This window comes from Lolium perenne, chromosome 2 (assembly GCF_019359855.2).
Source record: "Lolium perenne isolate Kyuss_39 chromosome 2, Kyuss_2.0, whole genome shotgun sequence".
NCBI classification, from domain to species: Eukaryota; Viridiplantae; Streptophyta; class Magnoliopsida; order Poales; family Poaceae; genus Lolium; species Lolium perenne.
The window spans coordinates 187,133,479-187,150,800 of record NC_067245.2 but is presented as its reverse complement, the minus strand read 5'-3'; the positions used below and the strand labels follow the sequence as shown (position 1 = coordinate 187,150,800).

Below are 17,322 nucleotides of genomic sequence, written 5' to 3'. Positions count from 1 at the left end.
GTTATCACCATATGAGAATTGGAGTCAAGACTAGGATGATCGATGAACTCCTATCTACTACATCATGACATTGCTATCTCGGTAACAAGTATCTTATTCATGCATACTCATATAGCATCCAACCTCTTGTAGGTTGCATCTTGGCATGAAATTCTTTATTTCGAAAATATTGAGGTTCTTGAAAAATCCTTTTAAAGAAAACTTCTTATTGTACACTTGAGTAATTTGAGAAGATGCATATGATGGGGATATATATATATATATCATGTTTATGATTCACCTATCCCAAATATGCCCTCTAGCAATGTATTGCATATCAATTCCTCAAAGAACTCTTATGTGCAATATTGATGAAATTGCGAAATAAATCCGCATTTGTGATACTTGTTGCCTCTCTCAAAACATTTCAACTAGCTTGACTTCCCTTATTGTTGGTTGTGATGTTTTTGAGATTTTACTTGGTTGAAGCTCATTCATATACCATAAGTGAAAATTGGAGCCATAGGCTATATATATGCTTTATTAAGCAAACATCCTTTGGTATATTTTATGACTTCATCTTGGATACCTTGTCTTATCTATTTTGTTAACCTCTTGTGTGTGCATGTTTCTTTATGGATCACTTTGTCCACTTTAGAAACTCATATACATAAGAGCGCTAATCCATCACCTTGATATCCTTGTTCTTTGCCAACCATCTTCTTATCCTTTTGATTTTAGTGTTGTTGGTAAAGAAGATTTATGAGTGCTTAGTTTATTTGTTTTCCTTCTTGCACTCATATCTCGTAATTGTTGGACTAAAGTTGTTCTTGATAAGCATACTCTCTTTATCTTAGTTGTGTTCTAAATGATATATAGGGAGTGAGGATTCCATGTTTGTGCATATTGTATTCAAACGCAAACATTATAAATTGTGCACGAACCTTGGGGAGCTTTCTTATTTTTAGAGCACCATATCTCTCTTATCATGATATCTTTGTTTGTCCAATTGGATCCTTGATTGCTTGCCTTTATTTGTTGAAGCTCACTTCACCATATTATCTTTATGCAATCTTTGATCCTCAATATAGTTTGACTTCCTTCAAGTATTCATCATTGGATATGTGCACTTGATTCCACTCAAATTATGAGAAGTGCACACTTTGGGGAGGAACTCACATTATATTGGCCTTCTAAATTTTTCACCCATTTTGACAATCGATGCCAATGGGGGAGAAGTTTAGAGGGTTTAAGGGAATGGTTTTATACTTAAGCTTGGTTTGTGCTTAAGTGTTTTTGCCTCTCATGCATTCCATATTTATATGTCTTGCATGGTTGTATATATATAGTGGAAACTATCCCAAAGGTTAATCTTGACAACGTATGCAATGAATTCATGTTCATCACACGTGCATACATTGTGGGGGAGTTTTCTCTATATATATTGGTTCTACTCACATCCATTGCATTTGTTGTAGTTGTGTGAGTAGAGTCGGTTTTGATATGGACTAGTTGCTTTGTGTTACTTGACCATATCAAATACAACCTCTTGTATACAACTTATTCTCGGATAAGTTGCGTACTTGTCACTAATATTCATTATATAAACCCTCTTATTGTGGTTGTCATCAATTACCAAAATGGGGGAGATTGTAAGGGTACATTGCCCCTATGTGTGGTTTTGGTAATTAATGACAACCCATATGGACTAATGTTTTCATTGAGTTTATATGAAGTAATATTCCATAGGTGTTACTTGCTCTCCATGTGTTGGATTCAAGTATGGATGCCATGAAGATAAAGGTATATCTTGTGTATTGGCATCAAGATCATTGGTATGAAGATATATATATGTGATATGATCAATAAGAAGAAATGAAGATGGAGTTCTTATGTGGGACTCAATATTAGCCATGCTCTATCTTATGAGAGTATGAGAAGGTACAAGGTTAAGTCGGGCAAGTTCAAGATGAGCATCTCAAGTGGATCACATGCTTGAAGCTTGCCGTCCATTTGGTGATAATGGACATGTGAAGATGTGCATCAATAGAGCTTTCCCATCATGGTGTATGGGGGAGCATTTGTGAGTCTTCACGAAGCGACGATGATCAAGTGAGGCATTCCGGCTTGAGTGGAGCTTGAAGAGCTATCATCAAGATCAAGCGGGATGCGCAAGGCAAAGGTATGGCCTTGCTAGGTTTTCCTTTTACCGGTCTCAAGGTGGTTGTTGGGAGACCGGATTATAGGATAAATAGCCGCACTATCAAGAGGGGCTTTCGGTTGGGTAACTTGATCGCATCGTCTTAGAGAGCTCAATCCTTTGCATACTTTGCATATCCTTATTGCTTCTTGGTGTTTCTCTATGTGAGGTTCTTGAGCTTGTTGCTAGCTTTACAACAAGCCCAAGTTCATCGAAAACGGAATCCGCATGCATCTTCTATTGCGTTTTCGAGTTTGGACGTCTTTACCGTTTCTTGACGGTGGGAGACTCCCTCTCTAAAATCATCTAAAATGTTCTGTGAGGAGTCTCCATATTTCCAGTTTTTGTTGGGGTTCTATTCGTCGTTATCTTTCCAACAAAATTGGTTTCATGTCAATCGGGGTCCGGACACAAAAGTTATCACAGTTTTTGTATAACATGATTTCCTCGTCGGTTTCTAGCCCGGTGTGACCGGCCGTCTGACCGGATGGCCCGGTTTCAAACCGGCCCCTGGACCGGTGCCATCCGGGCACTATCCAGTAAGCTTTTAATCTTGGTCCGGTTTCTAGCCCGGCGTGACCGGCCGTCTGACCGGATGGCCCGGTTTCAAACCGCCTCGGACCGGTGCCATCCGGCACTATCCAAGAAGCTTTTCAGCTTGGTCCGGTCACTAGCCCGGCCGACCGGTTCTGTGGACCGGATGGCCCGGTCTCAGTGGTCTGGTCTGACCGGGTCCTGAACCGGACGGCCCGGTCCCAGGCCCGGTTGACCGGCCTCCTCGACGGCTGACTCAGCCCAACTTTTCCCCAACGGTTATATTTGCTCTTGGGCTATAAATTGTCTTTCTTCCACCTTGGGCTGTGTAGTTCTTCCCATTCTCTCTCCTCCATTGTTGCATTTGAAGAACTTGCTCTCCCCTTTGATTCCTCCAACCATTCTTGCTCATTCTTGAGGGATCTAAGAGAGGAGATCTAGATCTACACTTCCACCAATCCATTTCTTCTCTAAGTGAGGGAATCTCTTGGGATCTAGATCTTGGAGTCTTTTGTTGACTTTCCCCATTGTTCTTCCTCTCCAATCTCATCCTAGCATTTGTTGTTTGGGTGGGATTTGAGAGTGAAGGACTTGAACACCTCTAGTGTTCTTGCTTTGCATCATTGCATAGTGTTGAGCTCTCCACCACGATTAGTTCGAGTGAGAGACCGTGAGCTTGTTACTCTTGGAGGGAAACCTCCTAGTTGGCTTGGCGGTTGGTGCTCCGGTGATCTCTTCAAGAAGATTGTGAAGAGGCCCGGGCTTCTCCTTCGTGGAGCTTGTGAAGTGGTTGTGGAGCTTGCCATCTCCGGAGCGGAGGAAAAGCTAACCATAAGGAAGGGGCCATTATCCTTCGTGGGTGTGGTTCGGAGAATAGGGTGAGCCTTCGTGGCGCGGGGAATCCTTCGTGGGACCTCCACTCCTCCAAACGTGACGTACCTTGTTGCAAAGCAAGGGAACACGGGAATACATCCTCGTCTCCGCGTGCCTCGGTTATTTCTATACCCGAGCTCTCTTTCCTTGTGATAGCCATCGTGCTTGAAGTACATATATCTTGCTATCACTTGTGCTACATATATCTTGTGCCTATCTTGCTTAGCTCTAGTTGCTATTGTTACACTTAGTTGAGCTTAGCATATTTTAGGGTTTGTGCTTGTAAACTAAACGATAGTTTAATTCCGCATTCATACAAGACAAATCCGCAAGAGTTTGTAATTGCCTATTCACCCCCCCCCCCCCTCTAGGCGACATCTCGATCTTTCACATTTGAACCGAAAAGTCATTTGTTTCATCCTACTCATGCCCTCATCCTCGCGTGTAGCATCATAACCTCACCCAACACCGCGTCCTGCAGCTCTCTGTCCCTTTGTCTAACCAATACCCTTCAGGTCCGCAGAAATATACAAATTTTGAATATGGCATGAGACGAAATGCTTAACATTGATCCTTCTATAGCTAGTTTATTCTAAATGTTCCAGAGCGTCCAACTCTAGGCCACAAAGGTGAACCAAGCAAATCTATGAAGGAGCCCTGACAAACCCTAGCCAATGGCGATGAAGTCCCTAGACCCTGATGGGTATGAGTGCACTTACCACGAAAGATCTGCAAGCCTCCCGTAACTCCCCAGCCTCCCGTAACTCCCCAGCCCTAAACGCCGCCGCTGCCGCCTTTAGCGCCGCCAGGGCAAAGACCCTCGGGGCGTGGCGGCGGCGGGGGCCCTTCCTCGTTGACGCCTGGTGGACGGCGGCCGGATCCCCTTCCTCGACGCATGGCGGGCGCGCGGATGGGTTGGGCGGCGGTGGCCTGCGCTGCGCCCCCTTCTCCCGTCAGCTCTCCCTCGGCCGGCGCGGTTGGGATGGGCGGCGGTGGCCAGCGCTGCAGCCTCCCTCCTCCCGTCGGCTCTCCGCAGCACTCCGACAGGGGCTGGTGGTGGGCGGCGGCCAGGCTCATGGCATGCGCCAATTTCCCCCCGCCTCTCGCCGGTGAGTGGAGGCGATCTCGGGCTTCACCGCGACACGAGGTCGCCCGGGGCAGCAGCCTTGGGTAAGACGGTGGAGGTGGCCCTCTTCTTCGCCGGAGAGGGTTGGCCTGCGGTTGGTGGTGGTGGATCTATCGATCTATCAACGCGTTCCGGCGGCGAGATAGAGATGCTTGGAAGCCGGTGACGGAGTCGCCGGTGGATTGTTGGAGTGGCCAGCCCGGGATGGTCGCCGACGTGGGGGTCCGACCTGAATAAAGGCGGTGGTCCTAGGGTCTCTCTTGCGTGAAGAGGAAGACCTACCGGAGGCCTGGACTCGTGATCTAGCCGGAGTGTTGAGTTCCGGAAGGCTCCGCCGGTGAATGTAACAGTGCTTTTTGCCTGGAGTTTGCTGGATCGGTGGTATTCGGTCGTGCGCACCCATGCTTTTATTCCGACCGATTGGTTCTGGAGGGAGCGGCGCGAAGCTCTTTTTCTGTGTTGACATCAAGTGACTATGGATCCATGATGAAAGTCGGAATAAGAGAAGTTCATGAAGGCCGGAGGGGAGGACTAGCTAAGGGAGGTTCAAGTCTCCGCGTTGTTGAGGGACTTGCTTGGTGTTCCGGTCTTCACAGCAGCGGTATGAAAGTGGGGGCGACAACCAAGGTTGGAAAAAGCGCTAGGCGTAAGCGAGGCGGTTGGCATTCGCCTAGTGCCTAGGCGATGCTTAAGCGGCCTAGGCGCAGCCTAGGCGGGCATAGTTTATATCATAAAGTGTTTATATGGATTATTATATGTGAATAAATATTAATTTAGAGCATGTAAATGTGTAAATTTCTGATAACTACCTTTAGAAAAATTCCCATCTAGCTCAATCGTGAAGTATGGCATGATTTCTTATTGTGGAAGACAATTTCTTGGTTACACTGCCTAGACTTCCGCTTATGCCCTAGGCGAGGCGGTTGTCCATCGCCTAGTGCCTAAGCGTGCTTAAGCGGTGCCTAGGCGTCGCCTTGTCCAACAGAGGCGACAACACAGGTGAAGTTCAGAGTCCTACCTTTCAGGGTGAAAACCCAAGGTCTGGCCTTAACTGGTTGTGCCTGGCAATGACCTTGTTGGAGGCATTGTTCTGAGAGCGGGGACTATCTTCAGGGTGAAAACCTAAGATCGTTGATCGGGCGACGATGGTGTTCGCGCACTGTTCCCTTCTTGGAGGCGTCGTTTTTGGAGATTCTGTATTTCAGGTGTTGTCTTTGCGGTGGATGTATTGCTGTTGTTAGGCCCGAGATACTGTAGCGGGACTTTTGTTTCTTAGTTTTTTTTTGGCTGTCTGCATCCGTAGTGCCATTAGGGTGGTGCGTTGTTGCAGAGGCTGGGTGTAATTGGTATCGTTTTGATATTAATATATTCCCTTTATCGAAAAAAGACCCTGATGGGTTCTAGGTATAGGACATGAGTTTCCTAACTCCTGCCCACATGACTTTAGCTAGATGGCACTTGAAGAAAATATGGTTGCAGTCCTTAAACTCTCTGCAGAGAGCATAGCTCCCATCCGAGGGGCCTTTCCTCTTGGACAGTTGCTCCCAAGATGGAAGCCTCCCCCTTGTGACAGTTTACGGTACTACAAGTTTATTGAATAGCCGCTCGAGGCTTCTAAGGCCCAAGATACCTTGTCCTCGCTCAGCGAGCCTAGGTTAAGATTGCATATCTAACACATGTTGTCCCATTTGATGTATGTAAAATGTATGCATGAATTTGTAGTTTGTTGACACATATTTCCACATATTTGCAACATATATGATGTGTTATATCTATGGTTTATATTGATTTTTGGGGATTTACCATGGATCCCCTTTATTTTGGTTATAACCCTCCAGGATAGAAAACCCTATTTTATGTATTTTAGCTTTAAGGGACCTAAACGAAGTCAAACATAGCTAGGATTCTAGGGATGTTAATATTTCATCAAGAGGAGCATCTGGAGCACTTGGACCTCATGATAAGGGCCAAGGGGGCCAAGAGAGGCTAGGTGGTGCGCCTAGTTGGGGTGTGCGCGCCACCCAGGCTCTTTTCTTCCTCGGCCGTCCGATTCGCTTGATTCTTTCGCCCACAGACTCCATCTGACCTACAAACCTCTATATAAAGGACTTCCCGAGGCTTCCTCAAGGAGAGCGCCGCAGAAACACCGAAACACCAAAATAAGAGCCAGAACCAGCGAAGATTGGAGGGGGAAACTCCGCTGGACCGCCGCTAGTACCATATGAGCTGCCCAACATAATTATGGTCATATATTAATTCATATGTGGTGGATCTTTATTCTATGATTTTATATATAAGATTGAAACCTATTATGTGTAAGATGTAATGATAGAGGCATATCATGTACTTTGTTATTAAGTACTTGTTCTGATCCAACTTGTATGCAAGAGAATGTGTTGGGAGAAGTGTGTATTAGATGGAGTAGCATGTTGGAGTGATTGAATAGTGACAACAAATTCAAGATCGATTGTGGTATTTACCTTTCTTTTGCTGCCTCACTAGGGATAAAGTGAATTCATGTGCTATAATTATTATGTGACAGCTTGATAATCATGTTTGGTCAAGGTAGCATATTTGTGATTCAAACATTATGTCAAATTACTTAAGGCTATACTCTGTTGATTCTTAATTCAAGATTTCTTGGAGTTTTCCCTTTCTTGAGGAGTATAAGAGATATGTGTTGCATCATCTCTACGTTAGGATATGATGCCCATATGAATGCTTATCAAACACATGTTTAAGTTCCATCAATATTATGTCTTTGATGAATTATTTGTGTCCACTACAACCTAAAAAAGAAAGTAGACAAGTGAACCTATAAACCTCGGTCCATTTTAAACCATTAAAACACATTTCCAACACAACTATCACACTTTATTTTTTTGCCATTTATTATTTCGAAAATATAAAAATACTTTCCTCACTTGCAAGCACATAAAACCCAAAAATAACCATCTTTTTATTGCCTTTATCTTGCTTTCTTAGTTTGCTTGCTTTACTTTATTTTATTTATACTTATATTTTATATTACTAATACGAAACCTTGTGCTTGACAACCACACGGTAAAGTTGGGGCCACAAGGCAAAAACTTTGCTTTGCAGGTTACTAGAAGAGGAAGAAGAATAAGAAATAACCCCTTACCAATTCATCGAGAGTTCGATATAAACCCTCGAGTCACCCTTGTGGGGAAAAGACGTTTGCTACAACACTCTCCACTTGGAGTCCCAACGAGTTGGTGCACACAGAGTTGATGTCATCTAGAACATTTTCTGGCACCGTTGCCGGAGAATTGAAAGGATACGTACATCATAGTGGTTGATGCGTACTTCCACTGCAACTGCTAGAACATTTTCTGGCGTCGTCAACACCAACTTTGTGCTTGGTTGAGAATTTGTTTTGCGGCAGCCACGCGGTGTTGCCTAGAAGTTGCCTCAATTTTTTTGTACCACCAACCAGGTATAGGACACCTGTTGGAGACTCTTTTTTCCCAAAATACACTATAAATCAGTTTTTTTTTTGGAACTAGGCCTATTTTACATATTTGAGTATTAGAGATGATATAAGTAAGCTTACCATTAGAAGGTAAAACCATCTTCAACGACACCACCCTTTTTGCAGGCTTATGTCCAAAAGGCCGCCTATTTGTAAACTGGAGGGCAATTTTCCTTTGTTTTAAAGTACTCGCCTTTTAAGACTTTCACACAATTAACATGCTCCCAAATACATGTTCTTGATGGAACGGGTGAAGTTTTTTGCCTCAGGCTAAAACACACACACACACATGATAACAACAGTGTATTCATGACTACCAAGCTAGGCAGCGAATCAACGCCGACGGGCTGGATATTGGCAGAATTTCACTTAATATCTTACGTCCATGATTGGTTGTCTAGGCCTTTCTTGGAACTCCTAGACGCATGTTCCTAAGGTGTATAGTCACACAGAACGGTACAAAAGACATATTGTTTCATTCATTAGGTAACAAAAACAAGTGATGTTTGTTTGCCAATAAAGTTGCCAAATGGAAGTTGACAATGAGATATGCTCACCACAAAAATGGTGAGCATAACATACCACAAGCATAGCACAACCACAACACAAAGATATCACATACCCATTGCACAGCCATAGTCGCACAACTGCATAGGTACTGAAGTTGAGCACATGTGCATCCAATGCACCCTAAATGCAATTTACGTCGGGAAACACTCCTCTGACACACAAAAAAAGGTTCAAACAACAACCCATCAAACTAAGCAACCACCGAAACTAACCATACTTGCATAGTCAGGCCATGGCGTTAGCAGGCCATGAACAACATTAACCCTCTCATGAGCGTCCTATTGAATCCATCACTCAGCAGCTTAAAGATATCGATGCCTTTTTCATGCAACATTGTCTTCTCGGCGAACTTCTTCTAGCCTCTCATGAAGTACATTGATAGCTCTAAATTTTGATGATTTTTACTACGGATTTTTCATCGCTTATCTATTGGTTTCATTGGGTTTTCATTGGATTTTGTGTTTCAACTAACGCTAATATCGCAATCCAGACGAAACCTTGTTTTTAAATTATGTGTTTCAGTAAATCATCATATCTGGAGGATCTCAGGACATTTATGGGCTAATTACAACGAAATAAAGACATTTTCTTTTGAGGCCAAATCCATCATGGCGACCCAGGGGCTTTAACGGGCATCGGTACGGGCGGAGGTGACCATACCACCCACCCGTACTGGCTTGTGCCGTCTTCGTCTTATCAAACGAAACCCTTCCTGTGAAGGCAACACGACGAAAAATATAACACAACATCCCTCATTCGCACCAGAACAGAGGAGATCAGATCTGAAGAAGGAGAAGACCATCCTCGACTCCACCGAAGATCAATCTCATCGAGATCATCACCTTATCCACTACACCCCACTTGTACTGAGAGAGAGAGATTCATACTTGTAAGATTAGGGATTGAAACCTCTATTTCATCTTGGTTTGTATTTGATTTGATCTTCACCTATTGTGGCTTGCTACGGTAATATCAAGATGAATTCCATTTACTTTGATATGATATCATTATGTTATTCTCCTCTCATGTGTGAGTAGATCCCATTAGCGTGGGAGATGTAGGGGATTGGTGAGATGTGATGTGCCAATTTTATTCCATCTATTTGTGAACTTATGTTTAGGATTGTTATATATATGAGTATGAATGTTTATGTGCACCTAATGTTGTTATCTAATTTAAGGGCCCCGATAGCATGATCTCAAGAACTCATAAACATGAACTTGTTTGCTAGTGAATCGGCGACCCCCGAGTGACACGACGGATATCAAAGAGGATCTAGCAATACCCGAGGAATCACAAGAAACCACCGATCTTAAAAGCTTTATTCCGGTCTAACCACCTTAATAGATGCGCTGACCATGGCTTTGGTAACATGCAGAAGGATTATTGGAGGAAGATGAAATCTACCAAAAGGAATCTTTTTCTCTTATGGGTTGCTTGCCTTCTCAGATATAAATAAGAAGATTCCTATTCAGTTATCACATTTATTCCACCAGGTACATTCACTATATATCGTCATGAACCAAATCACCCCGCGCCTACCTTTCGACCTGCAGAAATCGTTTATTTCTTATTAGCTGTTTACTTTTATGCACTTTACTTTTGCATTATCAATATTCCAAAATCCTATCATTTACACTCACCACTTTGCATTTAAATTCTTGCAGTCAATTCACCTAAGACTTGTTACACCCGAGCGCGTTTTGTGCCCCAAGCTCATCATCGCCTCCCCGTTCCGCTAGATGGATGTATCGGCCCTTTGCTCGCAATACAAGTTCACCGGGATGTTGTCCTCTGCTCCGAGGGAGGAGGGACATAGGTCTACACGATCGCGTCCTAGCCCTATTCAATTTTAAAACTCACAGATGTCAGGACATGGCAGATATGGTTCCGAGGCATGGTGAATACTGGCAAGGTCGTGCATTTTGCGCGCACGGTCGTGACGCAGTGATCACCGGCATTGCCATGCATGGGCATGCGAATGAGCGGTGTGCGCGCATAGCCGTGGCATGGTTATCACCACGCCTCTAATGTGTGCGCCCACCGCTCATTCGCATGCTCGTACACAACAATGCCGATGATCACCGCGCCACAACTATGCACGGAGAGCGACCCATCGCATGTAGTCGTGCATGTCAATGCCGGTGATCAGCCTACCGGATCTACATAAAATCCTACAGATCTACGCTTGAATCGATGTATTAGAGTAAAATTAAACGGATCTAAGAACCCCGTGAAAAACGTAACCGCCCAAATCAGGTATGGGATTAGAGTATTCATAGCGGGAGGGGGAACCGCTAGTGGAGGTGTCACCGACGCTGGAGTAGGAGTTGTCGGCCACGCTGGAGTAGGAGGTGAAGGCATGTGCGGTGCCGGAGCAACGGGCTCTGGGGGTGCCATGCGATACAAGCAAAGAAGGAGGGCGAGCGCGAGGAGGGGGCTAAGGAGGGAAGTGGTTGCGTGTCTCTGCACTATGTCAAACCCCGACCGATGAGTTATCTCCCGACTGCCACCTGGCGTCGTGCATTGATCTCCGTCCAATGGCGAGGATTGATGTCTGCCGGACGACCGAATCTACCTATCTACAGCCTCACAAATGCACCCCCCCCCCTCCCTCGTCGGTGCGCGTGGCCACATGCTTGCAGACGGCGAGGGGAAATTGACAGCGGGCACCTCGGCCAAGTCAACCGGCGCCACCGAGCTTCGCAGGTTCGTGCTTCGTTCTACACGGGGCAGGCGCTCGACGCAACCCTCAGGGAGGGGATCTTGCTCGCCAACACCATCAGGGGAGGAGGCGATGCATGTAGGAGGCAGTTGATGGGATGTTAACGAAAAACGTAGCGTTGCAGTGGAACGGTGACTGAGCGAGAGGACTGGGGCAGGGGAGCTAAGAGCAATTCCAAGAGTATAGTCAACAGCTGGCTATAACAAGATGTCATATCATTTGTAGTCATCATATAGCTAACATGTACAATAGTTGGCTATAAGAATGAAGTACTTTACTAACATATGACCCACCTCTCACTCTCACAAAGTGCATAGGAGCACGTGCAAGAGCTGGCTATTGCATAGTAGCCCACCTCCCTTCTCTCTCCTCTTCTCTCTCCTCTTCTCTCTCCTCCAACTCATCTAAAATATATTATTTAATATCTTATAGTCAGCTGACTGGACTCTATTGTACTTGCTCTAAGCTGCATCTCGCGCTTCTCCACAAGCGAAACGGGTGGAGACTTTCGATGCAAAACTTTGCTCTCCCATGCCTGCCTTTGGGGAAACTTTAAGCATGGCCGCGGCCTTCTTTGACGCGCGTGCTGGGCATAACATGGGTGTGAGCGGCCATCAAAGATGACGCCGACATCCACACATACTCCAAATCATATCGCTGGTATCATCATCTCAAACCACCATCAGCGTCAGTGCAAGCAGTGGTCCTAAATCATAGCACTGTGCCGAGCGGTTTAGTGAACGCATCACAGCCTAAATATTTACCCAAATGTAAGCTCAAAAAGTGTTAAGAGTGCATTTGTACAACCTCCGGTTTACAAGTTCGGAGGCTTGCTAGTCATGAACTCAGGATCCTTCTGAACAAGTTAAAATGGGTTACCTTTGTTTTCGCGTCAAAACTGTAAAATGACTGAACTGTGTTTTCCCCCAAACCATCGTCCATGCATCTCAAGGAACTCGTGTGACAGGTGCACAACCCTAAGAGCCTGCTTGGAATGGTTGTAATCATTGCGCAAAGAGAAAAATCTACCAACCAAAACTGCCATTTCCAGGCATTCTGAACAAACTTGTGTGTGGTGCACAGTTGCGACGTGCAATGAAACATGGCAACACAGACTGTTTAGTTCCGAGAAACGTCCTCTTGAGTTTATGTCACAAGAATTTCGCCACACCTGGACTGAGATATTCCTGGCGCAGGTGTTCTCACTGCAGAAGGGAAGACCTCACTTATTGGAGCTGGGTATTTACAGAAACAAAACTAGAATGGGAAAGAATAATATTGGTTGCCTCTGGTCCTCATGAAAAATGCCTACCTGTACCATGGTCTGCTGTGGTTGCTGCTGTTGGTAATGTGCATATCCGTGGTGGAAACCGTACATGTTAGGATCATTAGTACACCAACCAATGACAGGACCAGAGTCTTGGGGTTGTCCATGGTACTCACCATTCCATTGATCCTGCTCATATTTGTGATAGAAGAGTATGCATGTCAGCGAATAAAACTCGCAACAATCTGGACAGAAAAACTAGAAAGCAGAAAACAAAGAAGAGGCAAAAGCTACCTGCTGGTTAGCAACGCAATGACCCCAGCTAACCCTTATGTTTTTATCTCCCAGCTTGCTTCCATTCAGAATTCTCATAGCCTCCTCAGCTGATGCCCTGCACAGGTATAGAAGTCATTCAGTATATTTGTGTCAATAACTGGGGTACATTAGGGAGGCTATGGCAGACCAATAAAGATTGGCATGCTGCATATGCAGTTCTATATTGTTGCACACACCTACCTAAATATGGCTGGGATAAGAGGCACTTGTCATGCCATTGATCGGCTAGTTGGCAACCACAACAATATACTGAACAAAACATAGTGATGACAACCAATACCTGCTCAAATATGTGACGAAGCCATACTTCTTTCCCGCTATTACCTTTACATCAGTAATCTCTCCATAAGGACTAAAGGCTTCCTTTAGATCCTCATCGGTCACACTTAGATCAAGACGAGCAACAAATAGCTGCAAGCCATGAATACATCCTAAGATTAAACGCCCATACATGTGAATACTTTTATAGGGTACAACCATGTACTTACTCTCCAATTGTGTGAATTGCAATCAGAATCAGCCTCTTGTGTACGGAAATCTGCAAAATGAGACATGAAGTTAGAAACTATTGATACTGGCATTGCTAGGAATTGTATGGTATAACTGATATGATAATGCTAGCTTTATTATGAATTTCTGATCCATCAGTATTCAGTACATGAGAATTAACCAACCACTAGTCATGGGTTAATGCACTACAATCTGGCAACGTTGTAGGATGTATACCCAGCACTAGCTAGTTCACATCGATATATATTTACTGCTAAATCATGGAGTTTCAAAATTAAACTGAAACCAGATTTAAGATATTTAATAATGTTCTTACGGTAGACCACATTAGGTTTTTGCAGCGGATTCAGGCCTTGTGCATCTAAATCAGTTCTCTTGCAAGCGAAACAATTTGTGTATCATGCAACTCAATATGCATCAAAGAGTTCATGACGAATGACAATGCAGCAGTGTCATGTGAATATGTGAACTGGCACTTAGCAATACATAAAAAATGGGTAGACCAGAAGTCCTGGAAAAAAAGGAGAGCATAATAAAAGGACTGGACAAGGGAAGGCTACAATCTAAACAAGACAAAGTGATAAACATGCCATACTATGATAGCATGGCAGCCTGCTCCAGGATAATAAGCATGTTAATTAGCGAACTGACTCCACTTACATCATAAAATGGAAGGTAAAAAAACTAATTCACATCATGGAGCAATGCTGCTAATGCTTACTGATACAACTAGGGCGGCCAGATAGTATACAAGTAAAGGGAAACGATCTAAGAAGCACAACTTTTGCAGCAGTGCAGAGCTTTAAGCAATGCAACATGATGAAAACTAGCCCCTAAATAAACATTTGCAGCAGTATTTAGAGGGAGAAAGCTGGGATTCAAATCACATTGCACGGTAGCTACGAAACTTGAAATTTGAAACATTTTCGTTGGTGGCCATACCGTCCTTGTTGGTAGCAGGACTGGCACGCATCTTATCAGTAGCAGGACTGACACGCATGCGCTTAGTAGAACAGTATGCCCCGTTCATTTCCTTCATGGCTTGTCTGCATTCATTGACATCTCCAAACATAACAAATCCATAGCCTTTTGAGCAACCAGCAATATCATCCCATGCAACGTTTGCACTCTTAACTGATGGATAGCGACTCTTGAACAAATGGTACAACATGAAGTCTTTGACATCGAGGCTCAAATCCCCAGCGTATATGGCGCAAACATGGTCAGCATGCTTCCCAGGAGTAGTCCAAGCCCAGTTGAGTGCGAAATCTCTGCCAGTATTAGGCATCTTCTGGCCATGGTAGCTCTGGAGGACTAGATCAGCGGCTTCATGGTCGGCAAAGTTGAGAAAACCAAAACCCTCCGATTGTCCAGTCTCCTTGTTCCGCTTGATCACCACTGACACGAGCTGCATTGGACATGATTATTGAGGTAACAGCGAAAAGAAGATGAAAAGGTTGAGATGAATCGTGAGCATTAAAAATGAATATAGAATATTTCTCTTGGTGTTCGATTAGTAAAGGGAGAACATCGGCAAGTATATGGCCTGATTTAGGCAGCTGAAATGTGACAGGTCGCAGACAGAGTAAGGAGCTATAACTGATCACCGTGTACTTTTCATATTTAGTAGACACCAGAGTGTCACATATAAGGAGAAAATTAAAGGCAGTGGGGACTATATCCTCCATCTTTTTTTTTTCCAAAAAATGTGAGACTGAGACCATATCCCTGCATCCCCAGAGTCAGACACTATGCAGTGCCACGCAATCTAGTGAGCATCAAAGTTGCAATGTAATGGTGCAAGCAGACACACAAGCGTAAACTCGATTAATTAAGAAGAATTAATTGGGCAACACATAGTACTTCCTCTGTCCATAAAAGGATGTCCTAGATTTTTTCTAAAATTGGATGTATCTATACATTAAATAGTGTCTAGATACATCTAAATTTTAACACATATAAGACATTTTTTTATGGACAGAGGGAGGCATGTGATCGGATCACCTCGGGCGAGGAGGTGAAGCAGCTGCGCAGGTAGTCCTCGTCCATCCAGTCGAGAAGCCTCCCGATCCGCAGTGAACTCCGGCTGTCTCCTCCGGGCTTGGCGTCGCTTTCGTCCTCCGCGGCCGGCGCCGCCTGCTGCTGCTGCTGCTGCGCCCCGCGGTAGAGGTAGGGCGGCGCGTTGGCCCAGTTCTGCGGAGGCGGAGGCGCCATAGTCCTAGGAATCGAATCGGTTCCGCTCGACGCGACGGCGAGGAGCAGGGCGCCGCAGGCGGGCCGGAGGCGGTGGGGGTGGGGAGCAAACCAGAGCACGATCAGAAACAGGGGTTAGGTTGGGTTTAGGGGTGCACGCGCCTAGTTGGTGGTGGAACCGGTCCACCGGGATGGATATGCACCCATCAGGTAAAGTGCGTATTCTGTATTCACTGTGTCCCAAAATATAACGCATCCAATGTTCGTCTAACTTTAACCAAGTTTCTATAAAAAAGTATAAATATTTATAATACTAAATAAATATCAATAGATTCATCATGAAATATATTTCTCAATGCCTTCGATGTAGATATTTTTCTCTTAAATATTTGGTCAAAGTTAGTAGGAGTTAACTTTTAAGTAATCTTATGCGCTTTCTATTTTGGAAGGGAGGGAGTAATTCTTAGAGCATATCTAACCGACGCGTCGTCGTCGATGGTGGTCGAGCCTTCCATCTGCGCCAAGATGAATGATATGTGTTGTGGGTATACTTCATGGGTATGGCAACGATATGGTCTAGATTCGGCGAGCCCGATGGCCCACAGATGGTGGTGGTGACTTACGACCCACCGGGCGGCCTAGCTGTTGTTGATAGAAGGTGAAAGAAGTCCAGTCCAGAAACAAGAGCCGGATCCTTACCGACCTACGTCAGGAGTCGGATCCATGGAGGCTCATGAAGTGTCCGGATCCATGGCGGGAAGTTAGATCTAGGTGGATTCTTAACGTGCACGGTAATATATATTCCGTAGTTAGGCATCTTGTATTCCGGCTAGGACTCTCCGTATAAACCCTAGTTCTTGACGCCTTTATATGCCGGATCCCGAGAGCCCTAGAGGCACAACCACAACTCATTGTAACAACGCGAAAACACCCAGATAATTTCAGACAAGCAGCAGCCGAGCAACGTGTTCCGAAGCTGGGTGAACCGCGTACCACCGCCCCAATGGCTCTCCGCCCTATGGACCCTACTTCTTCCCCCCTTCGTGAGGATCCCTCCTACAGGGTACCGTCGAATAGGCAACGACACCATGTGCCCCCGCTTGGCTTGCCTAGCCGCCTTGCGCTCTGTCTGTTGCTGCTTGAAGAATTCGTTCTCGTCGATGACGTCCTGAGGGGAGTTCTCGCGCCACGCTACCATGCGTCCTCTGCGACGATGGCGAGCCGGCGGTGGCGCTGCCTCTCCTCGTTGGTGACAAGGCGCGGTGGAGGTGCCAACATGTCCGCTCGAACGGTGGAGTTGACGATGTTAAAGTTGAGGTCACAGCGTAGACGCCCTAGAAGAGAAATAAAACTTAGGGATATACACCAACATTCTCTTCTTAAATTTGCACTAAGCAAAATCCGTCCACTAATCCGCGGTAGCATTGCATTTCTTTCAACGTGTACAGGGTTTTCACGTTTTAGACATCTACAACCGCGGCGACTCAAATAGTTCTCGGGCGTTTGAACCGGTCCA

At 45.1% G+C, this 17,322-nt stretch overlaps 1 protein-coding gene across 1 annotated transcript; it reads right to left on the bottom strand.

Annotated features, from left to right (window-relative positions):
* Positions 1-12,232: 12,232 nt before the first annotated feature.
* LOC127334142 (polyadenylate-binding protein RBP45) lies at positions 12,233-15,953 on the bottom strand. Its single transcript, XM_051360564.2, has 7 exons — positions 15,618-15,953; positions 14,556-15,021; positions 13,592-13,641; positions 13,384-13,514; positions 13,062-13,158; positions 12,813-12,956; positions 12,233-12,705 (listed from the first exon to the last, which is right to left on the bottom strand). Exons 1-7 carry the CDS (start codon positions 15,825-15,827, stop codon positions 12,703-12,705), a joined length of 1,101 nt encoding a protein of 366 aa, XP_051216524.1. The 5' UTR covers positions 15,828-15,953; the 3' UTR covers positions 12,233-12,702.
* Between the last annotated feature and the right edge of the window lie 1,369 nt (positions 15,954-17,322).